At 44.6% G+C, this 18,517-nt stretch overlaps 1 protein-coding gene across 5 annotated transcripts in view; it reads left to right on the forward strand.

Annotated features, from left to right (window-relative positions):
• Window positions 1-272: 272 nt before the first annotated feature.
• The window catches only part of tango6 (transport and golgi organization 6 homolog (Drosophila)), a 175,691-nt gene continuing 157,446 nt past the window's right edge, over window positions 273-18,517 (forward strand). For 4 of the 5 annotated variants that reach the window (XM_072280060.1, XM_072280063.1, XM_072280064.1 and 1 more), the window contains exons 1-5: window positions 273-349; window positions 655-1,322; window positions 3,025-3,141; window positions 9,894-10,041; window positions 13,568-13,704. In XM_072280060.1, coding sequence (XP_072136161.1) covers window positions 277-349; window positions 655-1,322; window positions 3,025-3,141; window positions 9,894-10,041; window positions 13,568-13,704 — 1,143 coding nt within the window. In that variant the 5' untranslated portion in view covers window positions 273-276. The remainder of the gene's footprint in view (window positions 350-654; window positions 1,323-3,024; window positions 3,142-9,893; window positions 10,042-13,567; window positions 13,705-18,517) is intronic. The other variant, XM_072280061.1, reaches the window with a different exon arrangement.

Below are 18,517 nucleotides of genomic sequence, written 5' to 3' on the forward strand. Positions count from 1 at the left end.
GGGAATGGGTAAGGAACTCAGATAATTAGGTTACCTGAACCTGAAACCCCCTATATTGAGGTTGAGGCTCTTCCAATACAACAGAGAAGTCCTGTCACCCAGTATTGGGGGTTTCAGTAGAACAAGAGACGTCCAGAACGCCAATGTTTCCACTTCCTTTACTAAGATGGCGCAGACGCAAAATTGACCGAAGCTGTTACGTCATTCACGCGTCGGCTATTGCGGCAGATCTGGCGAAGAATCGAAGCGACGGCACACTCGCGTGGCGCAGGCGCGATGGTGGGCATGATGGCGGCTGTTAGTCTGCAGACGGTGACAGACGCGCTGAAGGAGCTGATGGTGCCAGCTGGTGAGTGAGATCAATAGGCAGTCGGGCGAGGCCGGTGAGGTATTAGAACCGGGGGTGGTCGTGGATTTACTCCAACCTTGGGACTCTTCGCCCCCGCCGTGCACCCTGGATCCCCATACCAACCCTGTGCTCGTTCGCGGGTTTCATTCGCCTTACTTTCCACAGATGCTGCCTGACGTTCGGTTGCAGTGTCTGTAGGTTTCTCTGGTGTTTACTTGTTATCGTCAGGAATTTGGGGATGTGATTTGGGGCAAGCTCCTGTCAGATATCTCGCAACTGATGTATTCCTCTGTGTTCATTTCCAGAAGTGACTGTCGTGCCGCATGCCAGCGGAGAGGATGTGCTCCTGCAGACTCTGTCACGTAATCTCTCTGCTTTCCGGGAGAAGTTGCTGCACGATACAGGCAGGCTGGCTTTGGGGCAGCTGAGGACTTGTGTAGTGACCCGGTTAGCTTGGCCTCTGAGCGGTGACGAAATCGTGTGGAGTTTTGTTGCTGAAGTACTGTTGCTTCTCTTGTGTTTGAAGCAGGCAATGATTGATGTGTTAGCACAATTCACACCCCCAAAACCGAACCCCAAGAGCCCGGAGTGTGCACCACCACTGTCACCTGACACTCTGGGTGTATCACAGCAGAAAACGGTACAGGCTGCTCTACAGTTTGTCGTCACTCTTGGGATCTGCCCGTACCTGCTTCCAGGGGTGGGAATCCCCCTTGGCTGTAGGTCAGAGTTTGCAGCCACAGTTGAAAAGGTGGTTCGTGACTCGGTGCCTGCTGACGGGAGCTGGCGACTGTACACCATCACCCAGTCGCTCCTCACCATTGCTGAGCATCCATCCCTGGAAAGCCTTGTGTTCAGCAGGCACCTGGGAGACCTGATAGCCAGTCTGTGCCAGCTGGGTTATTCGCCAAACAAAAGTCAGCACAAGTTGGTGTTAGAGAAAGGTTCACCAGGACACTGTGCATCTCAGAAGGTATGGTAATCAGCCCTCTTGAGACTCTCTCTGCTGAAATGGCCAGAGGTGAAGGTTATTTTACATCTGTTTTCCTGAAGCTGGGAGGATTTTCCTGCTGCTGGTGGCTCGTTTTGCAAATAATCTTGTAGACCTCCATAAAGTTTCCATTGTTTCAAAGGAAACAACTTTCTGACTAATGTGTTTATGTGATTTCGTAACCCTGACACCTTCTTTGCAAATCCTTACGCAGCGAGGAAACCAGCCCTTCATCTCTCTAGAGTTCACAGTAACCATCAAGCACCCATACACTAACATTTATATCCCATTCTCCCCTCCCCTCCCCTCCCCTCCCCTCCCCTCCCCTCCCCTCCCCTCCCCTCCAATTCCCATGGACTTTTTTCTGGACACCATTCAGTGTTGTCACAATTTTCCATTTTGGTAACTGGAATGGAGCTTTGTACTGGAGCTGTGACATAGAAACATAGAAAATCCACAGCACATTACAGGCCCTTCGGCCCATAATGTTGTGCCAGCCATGTAATCTACTCTAGAAACTGCCTAGAGTTTCCCTGCCGCATGGCCCTCTATTTTTCTAACCTCTGTGTATCTATCTAAGAGTCTCTTAAAAAACCCTATTGTATCCGCCTCTACCACCGTCACTGGCAGTGCATTCCACGTGCTAACCACTCTCTGTGTGAAAAACTTACCTCTGATATCCCCCTTTTACCTACTTCCAAGCACCTTAAAATTATGCCCCTTCATGTTAGCCATTTTATCCCTGGGGTTAAAGCCTCTGACTATCCGTGCCTCTAATCATCCTATACACCTCTATCAGGTCACCTCTCATCCTCCATCACTGCAAGGAGAAAAGGGCGAGTTCGCTCAACCTATTCCTGTAAGGCATGCTCCCGAATCCAGGCAACATCCTTGTAAATCTCCTCTGCACCCTTTCTATGGTTTCCACATCCTTCCTGTAGTGAGATGACCAGAACTGAGCACAGTACTCCAAGTGGCCTAACAGTGTTGAGTGTCATTCTGGTAAGGTGTCGCTGTGCTAGCGTTCTCTGACTGAGCCAATAAAGGTGATTATTCCATGTGCTTTTGTACACACCTGATGTACCTTCAGGGATCATTGGGTTTGCACTTTGAGTTTTCTCTGTTCTTCAACACCTTGAGGTAATCTGCTATTTATTGTGTCTCCTCCTCCTCCTTTTGATAGTGCCCCAAGATTATTCTTCACCCTCAGCCACACGACCAACATTCGTATCAACAAGCACTTTAATCATGATCCCTACATTGTCCAAATATTTGCATACATTATACGTCCTCTGTGATGGGAGTAACAAGAAGAGAGCATGCCATGATCTTGATGATGGATACTGTTGTCCAAGGCTTAACCTGTTGGAAGGTGTCTGGAGTCTGAGCTTTGATTAACGTGTTTTGATCTCTGTCTGGAGGTCCCAGTTGAGAGGGGACTGGAGTGGTTGAGCAGGGTGTTGGCATCTGCAGGACATGGAGGCAGTGAGAGCAGTCCTGTTCTCTCAGCTCCCTTTGTACTGCAGAGTTGCAGTGTGCTTTGTTTAACCTGCCATACTCTGCACGCTGTCCAGAGAAAGGAGAGCAATAGGAAACTGTTGATTGGGGCGACTGCTTGCTTAAGGTTATATCCCATGGAACCATGTTCTATGTCATACATGCAAAGTTTGTATATTGTTGTCAGGGCCTCACTCAGGCTGAGCAGCAGGGATGTCAGGAAGCTCTACAGAGGATTTTGGATAGAGTATATCAGCCGAACGTCATCAAGGAACTGCTGATTCTTCAGGGAGGATCTAGGCAGGTAAGAACTGCAAACATTCAATACTGGCCTTTCCCGTGATATTAAGCACAGAGGCAGATTGTTCAGCTCACACAACCTGAGTAGCTATCAGTTACCCATGCATACTAATCCTGATGGCCAGCACGTGATTGAGATCCAGAACATTCTGTGATTTGGTGATACAAATATTTGATCAAATACTATTAGAAAGTTTATCTTCCTTCACCACGTTCCCAGGTACCACATTCCAAATCCCCTGCTTTAAACCCGTGTACACTCTGCCTCTTGTATGGAAAAGGTTTCTCACCATTAAAGGACAACCATTTCTTAAATTGTAAGTTGAGATTTTTTTTCTTTAGTCAGTGCTTAGCCGTCCTGGAGAAGGGCCTATTCCACACTGTATCTCAATTAATAATACTGGGAAGGGGATGTGCAGATCTGGATTTTGTTTTGGGGAACAAGGTTGTGCAAATCGCAGGAAAATCACGGGGAGAGCAGGTTCATCACACTGATTAATTCATTTAGATTTAGTATAATAGCACATGTACAATTGGAATAAAGTTTCCAAATTGGGTTGTTGAATTTGAACAGACTGACAAGGTCGTGTGGCAGTTAGGCTGATGCTATTGCAGCTCAGGACTTTGGAGTTTAGAGTGCAATTCCAGCACCATCAGGAAGGAATTTGTACGCTCTTCCCATATGCACGTGGCTTTTCTCCGCTTGCTCTGGTTTCCTCTCACAGTCCAAAGAATTACCAGTTAATATATTGATTGGTCGTTGTAAATTTTCCTGTGTTGCTCGGTGGTCCGGAAGGACCGTTCAGCACATATAAATAAACAGTGATTTGACTGCAGCAGTCTGGAAGGTAAAACAATTTGCTGCTTTTCAAGAAAGAGATGCAAGGAATTCAGGTAAACGTGTTTGGCACACAGAGAGGGTGGTGTGGCCACGTGTGGATGTCAAGGTACACAAATGGTAAGGCAGATTAAAGAAGTTCTTATCAGACACAGTTTAGTAAGGTTTCCTGCCTGGAAGAATAGGGATGAAGTTAAATGTTCTTGATTAGTCAGGTTTTGGAGAGAAGTCAGGAGAATGGGGTTGAGAGGGATAATAAATCAGCCATGATGGAATGGCAGAGCAGTCTCGATGGGCTGAATGGCCTGATTCTGCTCCTGTGACTTATATTGGTTAATTGGTGTTTTGGTGACTGAAAGCAGTTATCTGTGTGGAACCACAGAGCTCAGTAGTGGATCCCTGCCTTTATGCAATTGATAATAGTGATCTGGACCTCACTGTGAGGGGAATGATAAAGTAATTTGCAGATGATGCAAATTGGCTGTGTGACAATAAGACAGGAAGCATTGCACTGCAGGACGATTTAGATGGACTCTTCAATTGGGCAGAAAACTGCTGAATGGGTTTAATCCAAGGTCAGTGAGTAATGTATTGCCTTCTTCCCAATCACATTACTCCTGGCAAGGAGGCAAGAGAATGTGAGGATCTTGGGTGGTGTGTGTGGAGGGACTTTGCAATGTGTCTTCACGTCCTTAAAAGCAGGAGGAAGTGAGGAAAAGTGTCGATGTGAGGAAGATAGTTGTCGGATTTGGGCTGGTACTGATTTAATCCCAGCAAGTGCAGGGTGATGTGCTTATGGGAATTATTGTACTATCATGAGAGGATAAATTTAAGGTGGAGATAGGTAATTAACTAAACAATATTGGAATTAAAGATTATTTGGGATGCAGTGAAGAGGAGTTGAGGCTAGCATGACTAGGAATGGTTATATTTAATGGAGGGCTAGACTTGAGGGGTGAATGGCCTACTCTTGTGTTACGATCAATTAAGAGAAAAGCAGTTCCTCAGCATCTGTGTCTAGGTATTCCTGGAAGTGCCAGCAAGGGCCGTGAAGATGATACATGGGAAACCTCCCGTATTCTATAGGGCAGAGAATTAAAGAGCAGGGAAATTACGATGCAGCTTTATAAGTTGAAGATGTAGTTGATTGTCATTGAACTGTACGCATGTATGTAGGTAAACAAAACAGTGTTCTTCCAGGGCCAGGGTGCGAAATGCAGTACATACAGTTACACCGGCACAATAGGTGAGGCCACAGATGAGGCTACTTAACAAGATAAGAGCCCGTGGAATTACGGGAAAGTTACATACATGGATAGAGCGTTGGCTGATTGGCAGGAAACAAAGAGTGGGAATAAAAGGTTCCTATTCTGGTTGGCTGCCGGTTACCAGTGGTGTTCCACAGGGGTCTGTGTTGGGGCCGCTTCTTTTTACATTGTACATCAACGATTTGGATTATGGAATAGATGGCTTTGTGGCTAAGTTTGCTGATGATAGGAAGATAGGTGGAGGGGCTGGTAGTGCTGAGGAAACAGAGTCTGCAGAGAGACTTGGATAGATTAGAAGAATGGGCATCTGTAGTTGTGAACTTCCCATGATTCAGGACACTTACAAGGACAGGTGTGTAAAAAGGGCCTGTAGGACCCAAGCCATTCCAACCACAATCTATTCCAGCTGCTACCATCTGGGAAGCGCTACCACAGCATAAAAGCCAGGACCAGCAGGCTTTGGAACAGCTTCTTCCATCAGGCCATCAGACTGGTGAACCCACACTGATCTGAGTGTACTCTATATTACATTGACTGTTCTCTTTATTATAAATTATAAATTACTATGGTTGCACATGGCACATTTAGATGGAGATGTAACATAAAGATTTTTACTCCTCATGTATGTGAAGGATGTAAGGAATAAAATCAATTCAATTCTATACTTTATGGTGTCCCCATGGTATAAAAACATGGCTACCATATGCCATCATGAGAAAAATGATTCTGCTTTAAATTTTTAGTTGTCTTTAAACATAGCTTGCACAATACCTGTCAGCTGTACAGCAGCTTCGATATCAATGTGGTCCTTGAACTTAATGGTTTTTTGCAACATTTTAAATATCTGGTTCAAGTTATGACAGTAAAAGCCTTAAGTCTCCAAGCACAACAATATCCAAGCAGATTCTGTTTTTTTTTTGTGAGTATGTGGTTCACTACACTGAAGCTTCCTTCAACAAGGTAGGAGAATGGAAATGCAATGAAGAGCAGTTTGGCTCTTCTCCAAAGACAAGGTAACTTTGTATGACATTGTAGCCATATACCACTAAAGCTGACATTTTTGAAAAACATTTTTGCTTCATCATTCTGAATTTCAATTTCTTCTTGCAAGCTCTTCATGTTCTTCCACCTTGCAAAGAAATAGGTGAATTACCCAGTCCGGAATTTCCAGATTGTTCAAATCCTGAATTAATTCTGAAAATCCTTCAGTGACTGCAGGCGTAAGCAGTACTCTTGCAAATCACCATCTGTGAAAGAGATTGCCATACTTCCCATGCAGAGAAACTTAGAGCATTCTTCTCCAAATGTTTTGCTTGTACTTTTCAAATTTTCTGATAAAAGTGGACACTGTGCTGTTTTTCCTGCATTAAATTGAAATTTTCACCCTACTTTTATATTTAAAATGTTCATTTTGTCATGCAGATCTGCTAGGTATACCAGATCAGCATGTAGAAGTTCAATCTTGTTTCCCAAATTCTTGTCGACTTTGAGCAAAAGTTCAACCAGTTTCAAAAAGATCAAAGAAATCTTTTAAGCAGCAGCTTTTTGACAGCCAATGCACTTCAGTGTGAAGAAGCAAGTTTTCAAACTCTTCATTGTTGTCTTGGCATAATAGCCTGCTACTTAATGGATGAACTTTAATTTTGTTGTTAACAGATATTGCAATAGTTGTGCTTGATAAAGGTCGCAGGCTGAGGTTTTTGGCTGTGAGCTGTTGATGATGAGTTACACAATGGATTGCAAACAGACTTGGAATTTCTTTTTTCATAAATGCCACTAAACCAGCATAGCAATCTGTCATATATGGTGCTCCTTTTGGTGCACAAGATCTCATGTTCCTAATTGGAATACTTTTATCCTCATTTTGAGTGTCGTAGATTGATTCTCTGTTGATTTGTTTTTAACTTTTTACAAAAGAGATTCTCCTCAAACTTTTCCATTTTTGATAAACCATACATCTGCCATTAACAATACCTTATTGTCTCGCACACTAGACTTATCCAGTTGGATCCCAAATCCTGTTCTTTGTAGCTCTGTGCATAGTTGATACTGGATGTCTTCACTCATTTTGTCAATACGTCGAGCTACAGAGTTGTTACTCAGAGGAATTGATTTTATGATACTGGTATCCATTTTGAGAACAGTGTTGAGCACTTCTGATACCACAGGCATTATTAATCTTTCACCAGTTGTGTGAGATTTTCCACACTTTGCTATCATTTTGGAAATGTTAGAAGCAATGAGACCACTATCAAGGATTTTTTTTAGTTTTCTTGGCAAGTAACCCTAGTGTGCAATGCTTTTCAAATGCTTCTTTCATCTTCTGGAATTGAGTAATACTATAAGTAGCCTTTTTAGGGTGTCTTTTACGAAAGTGTTCCTGCAATCTTGATGGTTGATTAGACAGTACATTTTACAAGTAAGACACATGGAACTTGGCTGATCTAATGGGAATGGAATAAAACCATACTCCAGGTATGTAAACACGAGGAAAACTGCAGATGCTGGAATTTCAAGCAACACACACAAAATGCTGGTGGAACGCAGCAGGCCAGGCAGCATCTCTAGGAAGAGATACAGTCGACGTTTCAGGCTGAGACCCTTCGTCAGGACTAACTGAAAGAAGAGTTAGTAAGAGATTTGAAAGTGGGAGGGGGAGGGGCAGATCCGAAATGATAAGAGAAGACAGGAGGGGAGGGATGGAGCCAAGAGCTGGAAAGTTGATTGGCAAAAGGGATATGAGAGTATCATGGGATGGGAGGCCTAAGGAGAAAGAAAGGGGGAGGGGAGCATCAGAGGAAGATATAGTGAGAAGGACAGGGAGAAAAAAAGAGAAAGAAAGGGGGGAATAAGTAAATAAATAAATAACTGATGGTATACGAGGGGGAGGTGGGGCATTAACGGAAATTAGAGAAGTCAATGTTCATGTCATCAGGTTGGAGGCTACCCAGATGGAATATAAGGTGTTGTTCCTCCAACCTGAGTGAGGCTTCATCTTGACAGTAGAGGAGGTCATGGATGGACATATCAGAATGGGAATGGGACATGGAATTAAAATGTGTGGCCATTGGGAGATCCTGCTTTCTCTGGCAGACAGAGCATAGGTGTTCAGCAAAACGGTCTCCCAGTCTGCGTCAGGTCTCGCCAATATATAGAAGGCAGGTGTGTATCATTGTATTGATGCACTTTCTGTAGTTTCTGTTTCTTAGCAGGATTAGAATTCAAGGTCAGACTCGTAGAGATTGCACCATATGTATTGTCCATCATTAACAGGGGGCTAAAATAAAATATAAAATTAACACAAACTGGGAATGCCTATTGGATGGAACGATGGTAACGGCATGCAAAGGATCGGCGAGGCGACGATGAAGATGACTACAGCAGTTGACAAGGATTCAGATTGGAATCTGAATGTTAGTTGGGATAGAGCTGGTGTTTTGCAAGCTCCCTTTGTACTATTCCAGTTAGCGCAATTGACCAGTCATGTTAAGGCCTCATAATCCCCAAAGTTGGTTCCTGACCTTGCATATGAAGCCAAGGTCACTTTGAATACTCGAGAATCCTGTGGATCGGCAGGTTCACTGATTGGCTCTCTTTCACTGTTTGGTTCTGGCCAGTGCTGTACCATTGCGTGACTTGTTTTCCATTGATCTGTAGAGAAAGTTGAGATAGTGTACTTAACTTACCAGCTGTTAGACTGTAAGAACTTATTTCTGCCGTGAGTCAGGGGGAACTGTTGGGCACCTTGGTTGCTAATTTATGTATCCGCAATGACATGTGTTTGGTTGTTAAGTTCAGATGAGATTGCTGAGTTTCAGATGAGCACTCACCGCCTGCAGAGCTGTGGTTCTTCCCGTGTTCCAGTGCCTTATCCTTTTTTTTGGAACTGCCTAATGGTCAGTCAGGTGTCATGCCTCAAGTTAGGGTGCCACTGGCCACGCCCCTCCCCCCCACCACCCAAAGAATCTTGGATGCCTCCCAACAACTTCTGTTCCTCCTAACTCCCCCTTAGGACACATAACAGCCCCTGTTGGGAATTACTGACCTAGAGGATGTAGATGGCCTGGAACTCAAAGCCTGAAGGTTTGAAACAGGCAGAAATCTTGCTCACTTTGTAAAAGTAATTAGTTGTGTACTTGAAATCCATCAAACCTGCAGAGATACAAACCCAGTGTGAGAAGACGAGATTAGGTTGGACAGCTCTATCTGTAAGTTACAGATGTAATGGGCCAAACAGACACCTTTGTCATAATTTTACTGAGATCCTCTCTGATTTGTGTTCACTATATCCTTTGGAGAAGGAGGTCTAGTATTCCACATGACAGGAAACCAGCCCATGACCTGGCATGCTGCTTGGTTCTGGGGTAGTCATGGATGGACAATAAGAGCCAGCCTGTGTTCACTTGTGTCATGGGAGGATATTCACCATCCTTGCTTAGTCTGGCCTTCAGTGAGCTGGAAGTTAATAATGCAATGGCTGACGGGGTAGTTTACGATGCACAAAAATGAGAACACGCAAGCGGAACCTGCTTTACGAGAGAGCTGATGGTAGGTGGCTCCAGGCGCGTGTAGCGGGCGGGCGGCCCTGGGAGCGTGGTGCATTGTTCAGTAACTTGTTGCTGCTAAGCTGAATATTTTGTTTGTTTGCAGGTGGTCAGGGCGAGAGGAGGCACCACACAAACTGTCCCCCAAACTCCAGCCTGGCTGCGACGTCTCTGTGGCCAGTTCTTGTCCCAGGCCCTGATGAAGCCTCATGGTGTGCAAGCTGTGGTGAGAGGGATCGTAGAAGGAGCTGGTGGTAAGTGGTCAGATCAGTCCTGAATATTACTGGTCCAGGAACAGAGGTGGGTGGGAGTGGTTGAACATCTGGGGGTTAGTGCAGCTCTTCAAGGTTTATTGTAGGTGGGATTGGTGCCCAGTGTTAGTGAGGGTAGTCACTGACTACAGTAAGAATCAGCTTTAACGTCACTGGCATATGCCATGAAATTTGTTGTTCTGGGGCAGCAGCACATTGTAATCCATAGTAATAAAAACTATATAATAAGCACATATAAATATAAATTAAATAAGTAGTGCAAAAAGAGAGGACAAAGAATAATGAGGTAGTGTTCAGGGGTTCATTGTTCATACAGAAATCTGATGGTGGAGGGGAAGAAGCTGTTCCTAAAAGGTTGGATGTTTGTCTTCAGGCTCCTGTGCCACCTCCCTGACGGTAACAATGAAAGGGCATGTCCTGGGTGATGGGGTCCTTCAAAGTGGATGTCGCCCTTTTAGACCATAAGGCCATCACATATAGGAGCAGAATTAGGCTATTTAGCCCCTTGTGTCTGCTCTGCCATTTCACCATGGCTGATCCAATTTTCCTCTCAGCCCCAATCTCCTGCCTTCTCCCGATATCCCTTGATGCCCTGACCAATCAGGAATCTCAACCTCTGCCTTAAATATACATAAAGACTTGGCCTCCACAGCTGCCTTTGGCAGTGGATTCCACGGATTCACCATCTGGCTAAAGAAATTCCTCCTCATCTCTGTTCTAAAAGGACACCCCTCAATTCTGAGGCTGTGTCCTCTGGTCTTAGACTCTCCAGATCCACTCTTATCAAGGCCCTTCACCTTTTAATAACGTCACCCCTTATTCTTCAGAATTCCAGTGAATACAGGCCCAAAGACATCAAACATTCTTCGTGTGAAAAGCCATTCAACCCTGAAATCATTTTCGTGACCCTGTTTTGAACCCTCTCCAGTTTCAGCACATCCTTTCTAAGATAAGGAGCCAAAACTGCTCACAGTGCTCCAAGTGAGGCCTCACCAGTGCTTTATAAAGTCTCAACATTAAATCCTTACTTTTATATTATAGTTCTCTAGACAGGAATGCTAACATTGCAATTGCCTTCCTCACCACAGACTCAACCTGAAAATTGACCTGTAGGGAATCCTGCATAAGGACACTCAAGATCCTTTGCATCTCAGTTTTTTGTACTTTCTTTCCAACTAGAAAATAGTCAACCATTTCATTTCTTCTACCAAAGTGCCTGACCATATACTTCCCAACACTGTATTCCATCTGCCATTTCTTTGCCATTCTCCTAATCTAAGTCCTTCTGTAGCCTCTCTACTTCCTTAAAACTACCTGTCCCTCTACCTATCCTCATATCGTCTGCAAACTTTGCAATATAGCCATCAATTCCAGCACCCAAATACTTGACATATAATGTAAAAAAATCAGTTCCAACACAGATCCCCGTGGAACTCCACTCGTCTCTAGCAGCCAGCTGGAAAAGGTTCATTTATTCCCACTCTTTGCCTCCTGCTAATCAGCCACTCCATGCTAGAATCTCTCCTGTAATATCATGGGCTTGAAGCTTGTTAAGCAGCCTCATGTGCGGCACCTTTCAAAGGCCTTTGGAAAATCTAAGTGCTCAACATCAACTGATCAACTTTGTCTATCCTGCTTGTTATTCCTTCAAAGAATTCCAACAGACTTTTCAGGCAAAATTTTCCCTTGAGGAATCCATGCTGACTATGGCCTGCTTTATCATGTGCCTCCAAGTACCCTGAGACCTCAAACTTAATAATCAACTCCAACACCTTCCCAACCACTGAGGTCAGACTAATAGCCTAAAGTTTCCTTTCTGCTGCCTCTCTCCCTTCTTGAAGTGTGAAGTGACACATATTTTTCCAGTTGTCTGGAACCATTCCAGAATCTTGTGATTCTTGAAAGATCATTGTAATGCCTCCATGATCTCTTCAGCCACCCCTTTCAGAACTCTGGGGTGTATAACATCTGGTCCAGGTGATTTATCCACTTTCAGTTTCCCAAGAACCTTCTCTCTAGTTGTGGTAACTTCATACACTTCATGCCCCCGACACTGAGAACTTCCTCCATACTGCTAGTGTCTTCCACGGTGAAGACTGATGCAAAAAACTTAATCAGTTCATCCGCTCTTTCATTGTCCCCCATTGTTACTTCTCCAGCATTGTTTTCCAGCAGTCCAATATCCACTCTTGCCACGCAAACACGAGGAAATCTGCAGATGCTGGAATTTCAAGCAACACACATACAAATTGCTGGTGAATGCAGCAGGCCAGGCAGCATCTATAGGAAGAGGTACAGTCGACGTTTCGGGCCAAGACCCTTCGTCAGGACTAACTGAAAGAAGAGACCGTGAGAGATCTTTTACTATATCTTCTTTCGGTTAGTCCTGACGAAGGGTCTCGGCCCAAAACGTCAACTGTACCTCTTCCTATAGGTGCTGCCTGGCCTGCTGCGTTCATCATCCACTATTGCCTCTCTTTCACACTTTATGTATCAGAAGAATACAGATAAATAAAGTGTGAAATAATTTTTGAGGCATCACCTTTTGAAGGTGTCCTTGATGCTGGGGAGGCTACTGCCCATGATGGAGCTGAGTGAGTGTACAACTTTCTGCAGCTTTTTCTGAACTTGTGCAGTGGCCTCTCCATACCAGACAGAGTTACAGCCAGTCAGAATGCTCTCCATGGTACATCTGTAGATATTTGTCATACTAGGTCTTCTGAAACTCCTGATGAAATACAGCCATTGTTGTACCTTTGTTGTAATTACATCAATATGTTGGGCCCAGGATAGGTCGTCTGAGATGTTGATGCCCAGGAACTTGAAACTGCTCACCTTTTTCACTGATGGTCCCTCGATGAGGACTTGTGTGTGTTCCCTTGACTTGTACTTGTTGAAGTCCTCAATTAATTCCCTGGCCTTACTGATGTTGAGTGCAAGCTTGCTGTTGCAACACCACTCAACCAGCTGATCTACCTTGCTCCTGTGTGCCTCCTCATCACCACCTGAAATTTTGCCAACGATAGTTGTGTCATCAGCAGATTTATAGATGCTTTTTGAACTGTGCCTACCCTGACAGTCGTGGTATAGAGAGAATAGAGCAGTGGGCTCAGCACACATCCTTGAGGGGCACCAGTGTTGATCGTCAGCGAGGAGGGGGTGTTATTTCCAATCCGCACAGACTGTGGTCTCCCGGTGAAGAAGTCAAAGGTCCAGGTGCAGAGGAAGGTACAGAGACCCAATTGATTAGGACTGAGGGCATCAATGTGTCTCCAAATGTGGGAGTGAGGGGTTCCCTTTCCTTTACTCCTTCACATCTCTTACCCTCCACCTTCAATTTCACCTTGCTCTCCTTTACTTCCCTCTATTTTACACATCCCTTCCTTGCTACCCCTTTGCCATTTCCACCCACCCTCCCTCCCCTTCGCCCTGGGCTGCTCTGCCCATGTCACAGCTGTGTTCTGAGTTGTGCTGTGTGCTAAGTTGTAACTTGCTTGTGAATTTGCAGCTGGAGTGGCAGGAGGTCAGAGTGCAGAGGCTGCGGCTGCTGATTGGAGGAAATGCGATACCGTGGCCAGGATACTGGCTTCATGTCCTCAGCAATGTTTGTCTGTTGAAGATTACTACCACCAGGTGTGCCCTCAGGTAAGCACAGGTAGTTGTTCATGCTTAGAAATTGAGGGCATGCACTATTGATGGGCATAGGTGTAGATGAGAAAATTCTTGTTGGGAGGTTACAGACAAACATGGGTAGTCAGACCACTGCAGCAGAACCTGGACTCTAGTGGTATAGCAGAGTGACGGGTGCATTGTTTCAATTGGGGAAAATTCCCAATAATGTACTAGTCTTGATTTGTTCTGTATTCTCTCTCCTCAAACTCAAAATGGCATTGGTGATCATTGGTGACATTCTGTGTGCTGCAGGCAATTGTTCCAAATTATTTCTTAAAAATACTATTCTTGTATTGGTCTCACTGCAATCTGCAGCATAACTCCCCTCCAAGCAATGAACTTTTAAATCAACTCAATGGTCTTCATATCTCATACTTGACTCAAGGACTCCACGGACCATACAGGCTTGGCACCTTTAAGAAGACGAAGGTTCATCACCATGACCAAGGGTGAGGCAGGAGGGGGGGTAACCACAGCCAGACTAAAACACAAAGGGATGAGGCCTCCTCTACCCAGCATCTTGTTGGCAAATATGCATTTGCTGGAGAACAAAATTAAGAACCTGAGGGCTGTATCAGAGAGAATTGAAATCTCGTTGTATTCCATGTCTGACTGAGATGTGGCTTTCACCAGGCATACCGGATACACGTGGCCAAGTGGTTAAGGCATTTGACTAGCGATCTGAAGGTTGTGAGTTCGAGCCCCAGCCGAGGCAGCGTGTTGTGTCCTTGAGCAAGGCACTTAATCACACAGTGCTCTGCGACAACACTGGTGCCAAGCTGTATGGGTCCTAATGCCCTTCCCTTGGACAACATCAGTGTCGTGGAAAAGGGAGACTTGCAGCATGGGCAACTGCCGGTCTTCCATACAACCTTGCCCAGGCCTGCGCCCTGGAGAGTGAAGACTTTCCAGGCGCAGATCCATGGTCTCGCAAGACCAGATACAGCAATCAACCCCAAAAGCTTCTCAATACACAGAATGGACCAAACTGTTGATGTGGAAAGGGCAAAAATAGGAGATCTGTGTTTCATGATAAACTCTCTGTGGTGCTGTGATGTGGTGGCTTTGGTGAACTTGTGTTCCCCCAACGTGGAGCACCTAACAGTCAAATGCTGTCCGTTCTATTTCCGTAATGCTGACTGCAGCTTGCGTACCACCAGTGGCCAACTATAATCAAGTGCTTGTGAGTTTCCTCCGGGTGCTCTGGTTTCCTCTCTCAGTCCAAAGAATTACCAGTTAGTATATTGATTGGTCATTGTAAATTTTTCTGTGGTTAGGCGAGCGTTAAATTAGTGGGTTACTGGGTAGCGTGGCTCGGTTGACCGGAAGGGCATTTCCCCGCTGTATCTCCAGATATATAAATAAACAGTGATTTGACTGCAGCAGTCTGGAAGGTAAAACAATTTGCTGCTTTTCAAGAAAGAGATGCAAGGAATTCGGGTAAACGTCTTTGGCACACAGAGAGGGTGGTGTGGCCACGTGTGGATGTTAAGGTACACAAATGGTAAGGCAGATTAAAGAAGTTCTTATCAGACACAGTAAGCTTCCTGCCTGGAAGAATAAGGATGAAGTTAAAAGGGAAATTGGGGAAAACAGAATGGGCCAAGACATTGGGTATGCAAGTGGATTGTTAGGTTCTTGATTAGTCAATGTGTCAAAGGTTTCAGAGAGAAGTCAGGAGAATGGGGTTGAGAGGAATAATAAACCAGCCATAATGGAATGGCAGAGCAGACTTGATGGGCTGAATGGCCTGATTCTACTCCTATTTCTTATGGTCTTATGATGGGGATGTTGTGGATAGTCTGGAGGGTTGCAGCGGTTACAGAGTGACATTGATAGGATGCAGAACTGGGCTGAGAAGTGGCAGATGGAGTTCAACCCAGATACGTGTGGTGGTTCATTTCAGTAGGTCAAATTTGAAGACAGAATATAATATTAATGGTCAGACTCTAGGCGGTGTGAAAAATCAGAGAGATAAGACCATAAGACAAAGGAGCAGAAGTAGGCCATTCGGCCCATCGAGTCTGCTCCACCATTTTATCATGAGCTGATCCATTTTATCCTATTTAGTCCCACTGCCCCGCCTTCTCACCATAACCTTTGATACCCTGGCTACTTAGATACCTATCAATCTCTGCCTTAAATACATCCAATGACTTGGCCTCCACTGCTGCCCCTGGCAACAAATTCCATAGATTCACAAAGGACGAACAAAGCACAACTCCGTAGCGCAAGAGTGTCAATTGTAAACTGACCGGCAAAAACCTGCAACCCACCGCTGGTGCAGACGCCCGGCGTCTCAGCATCAAGCAAGTATCAAACGTCTATTGAACAGTTATGGAACGACTGCAGAACAAAAGTCCTTCTTTCCTAGTTTGACTCGTTGAACAATTTTTAAAATTGAAAACAGATTAATGTGAAAGAAGATAACATTTGCCAAAAGATGTGCACAAAATAATAAAATCGTTAAAAATAATTGTTAACTTTTAGATTTATTCTCACTAAAACCCATTTCTAGCTCTAAGCTACTTGAGTTCCTGTTATAGATTTTTTTTCTACAAATCGGTTTTTGGTTAATACTTTTTGCATCAGTAGGCTTACTTTTTTTTATTATCACTGGGGTGCAATGCGCCACTTCTAATCATCCAATGCGCCGCAGGTTGCTCATCCCTGGACTGAAGTAATTTCTCCATATCTCTGTTTTAAATAGACGTTCTTCAATCCTGAAGTCGTGCTCTCTTGTCCTAGAATCCCCTACCATGGGAAATAACTTTGCCATATCTAATTTGTTCAGGCCTTTTAACTTGAATCAACAAAGGATGCCTGACAGTTGTGGCTGGGCTTGAATACTGTCGCCTCTTATGAAGTTAAGTCAAGCGACATGGGAGACAAGGTTTTTGCTTCCAGTTGAGCTCAATGCCTTCTATGCTTGCGTTGATCGCTAAAACGTGGAGGAACCATCACAACTCCTATAATTCCTGATGATCTTACGGTTTCTGTCTCTAAAGCCGATGTGCACGCTGCCTTCACAAAAAGCATCTGGCCCAAAAGGGGTACCTGGCCAAATACTAAAGAGCAACTGGCTGGGATGTTCACTGAGATCTTTCACCACTGGCTTCGGCAGTCTGAGGTGTCCACCTTCTTCAAGCGGGCTTCAACTATACTGATGACCAAAAAGAGCATGGTGACCTGCCTCAATGACTGTCACCTAGTAGCACACACACCCACAGCAATGAAGTGTTTTGAGAGGCTGGTGATGAAACATATCAACTCCTGCCTGAGAAGTGACCTGAATCCACTCCAATTTGCCTACCGGAGCAACTGGTCCACAGCAGACACCATCTCGTTGGCTCTTCACTCAAGCCTGGAACATCTGGATAGCAAAGATGCATACATCAGAATGCTCTTTGACTGCAGCTCAGCACTCATTACTATCATCCCCTCAAAACTAAGCAACAAGCTGACCTTGGCCTCAATACCTCCTTGTGCAATTGGATTGGCAACAACATCTCCTCAATGCCCTCCATCAACACAGGTGTGCCACGAGGCTGTGTGCTCGTTCCCCTGCTCTACGTGCTTTACGCTTGTGACTGGCTAAGCACAGCTCCAATACCAGATTCAAGTTTGTCGTTGGCCAAATCAAAGGTAGTGATGAATCGGCATATATGATTGAAAATCTGGCTGAATGGGGTCATTACAGCAGCCTCTTACTCAATGTCAGGAAGACCAAGGAACTGATTGTAGACTTCAGGAGAAGGAAACCAGAGGTCCATGAGCCAGTCCTCATTGGGGGATCATTGCTAGGGAAGGTTAACAAGGTGTTACTATTTCAGAGGACCTGTCCTGGGCCCAGCACGTAAGTGTAATTGCAAAGAAAGCCCGGCAGTGCCTCTACTTCCTTAGGAGTTTGTGGAGATTTAGCATCTAAAACTTTGACTAACTTCTATGGGCGTATAGTGGAGAACATAATGACTGGTGGCATCACTGCCTGGTATGGAAATTACAGTACCCTTGCACGGAAAATCCTACAAAAAGTAGTGGATACAGCTCAGTCCGTCACGGGTAAAGCCCTCCCAACCATTGAGCACATCTACATGAACTGCTGTCACTGGAAAGCAGCATCCATCATTTGGGAACCCCCTCTTCTCACTGCTGCCACCAGGAAGAAAGTACAAAAGCCTCAGGACTCTCACCACCAGGATCAGGAACAGTTATTACCCCTCTACCATCGGGCTCTTGAATCAAAGGGGATAACTTCACTCAACATCATTTGCCCCATCTTTGAAATGTTCCCAGAGCCAATAGGCTCATATTTAAGGTCTCTTCATCTCAGGTTCTTGATAATTATTGCTTATTTGTTTATATTATTAGTCCCTTTTCTATTTGCACTGTTTGTGTTTTCTACGCTCTGGTTGAGTGCCCTAGTTGGGCGATCTTTCATTGGCTCCATTGCAGTTATTATCCTATAGATTTGTTGGGTATACCCACAAGAAAATGAACCTCAGGGTTATATATGGTAATGTGTATGTACTTTGATAATATTTACTTTGAACTTTTGGACTTCGAACTCAGTGCTTTGTTAGCTTCTCAAATGGGCTATCCTTTGCATTCTAATGTTTTTTAAAAATTATTATGCTCTTTATCTTATTGTTTTTTTTCTGCATTATATCTGAAGTAACCTTCATTTTGTTTTCCTTTACACTTTATGTAATGCCTTTGACCAAGACTCACTTTCCTCTTCTCCCACTAGATGGGGCTACAGAGCTGAGAATGAGCACAATCCACT

The sequence above is a fragment of the Mobula birostris genome, chromosome 15 (assembly GCF_030028105.1).
Source record: "Mobula birostris isolate sMobBir1 chromosome 15, sMobBir1.hap1, whole genome shotgun sequence".
In the NCBI taxonomy this organism is placed as follows: Eukaryota; Metazoa; Chordata; class Chondrichthyes; order Myliobatiformes; family Myliobatidae; genus Mobula; species Mobula birostris.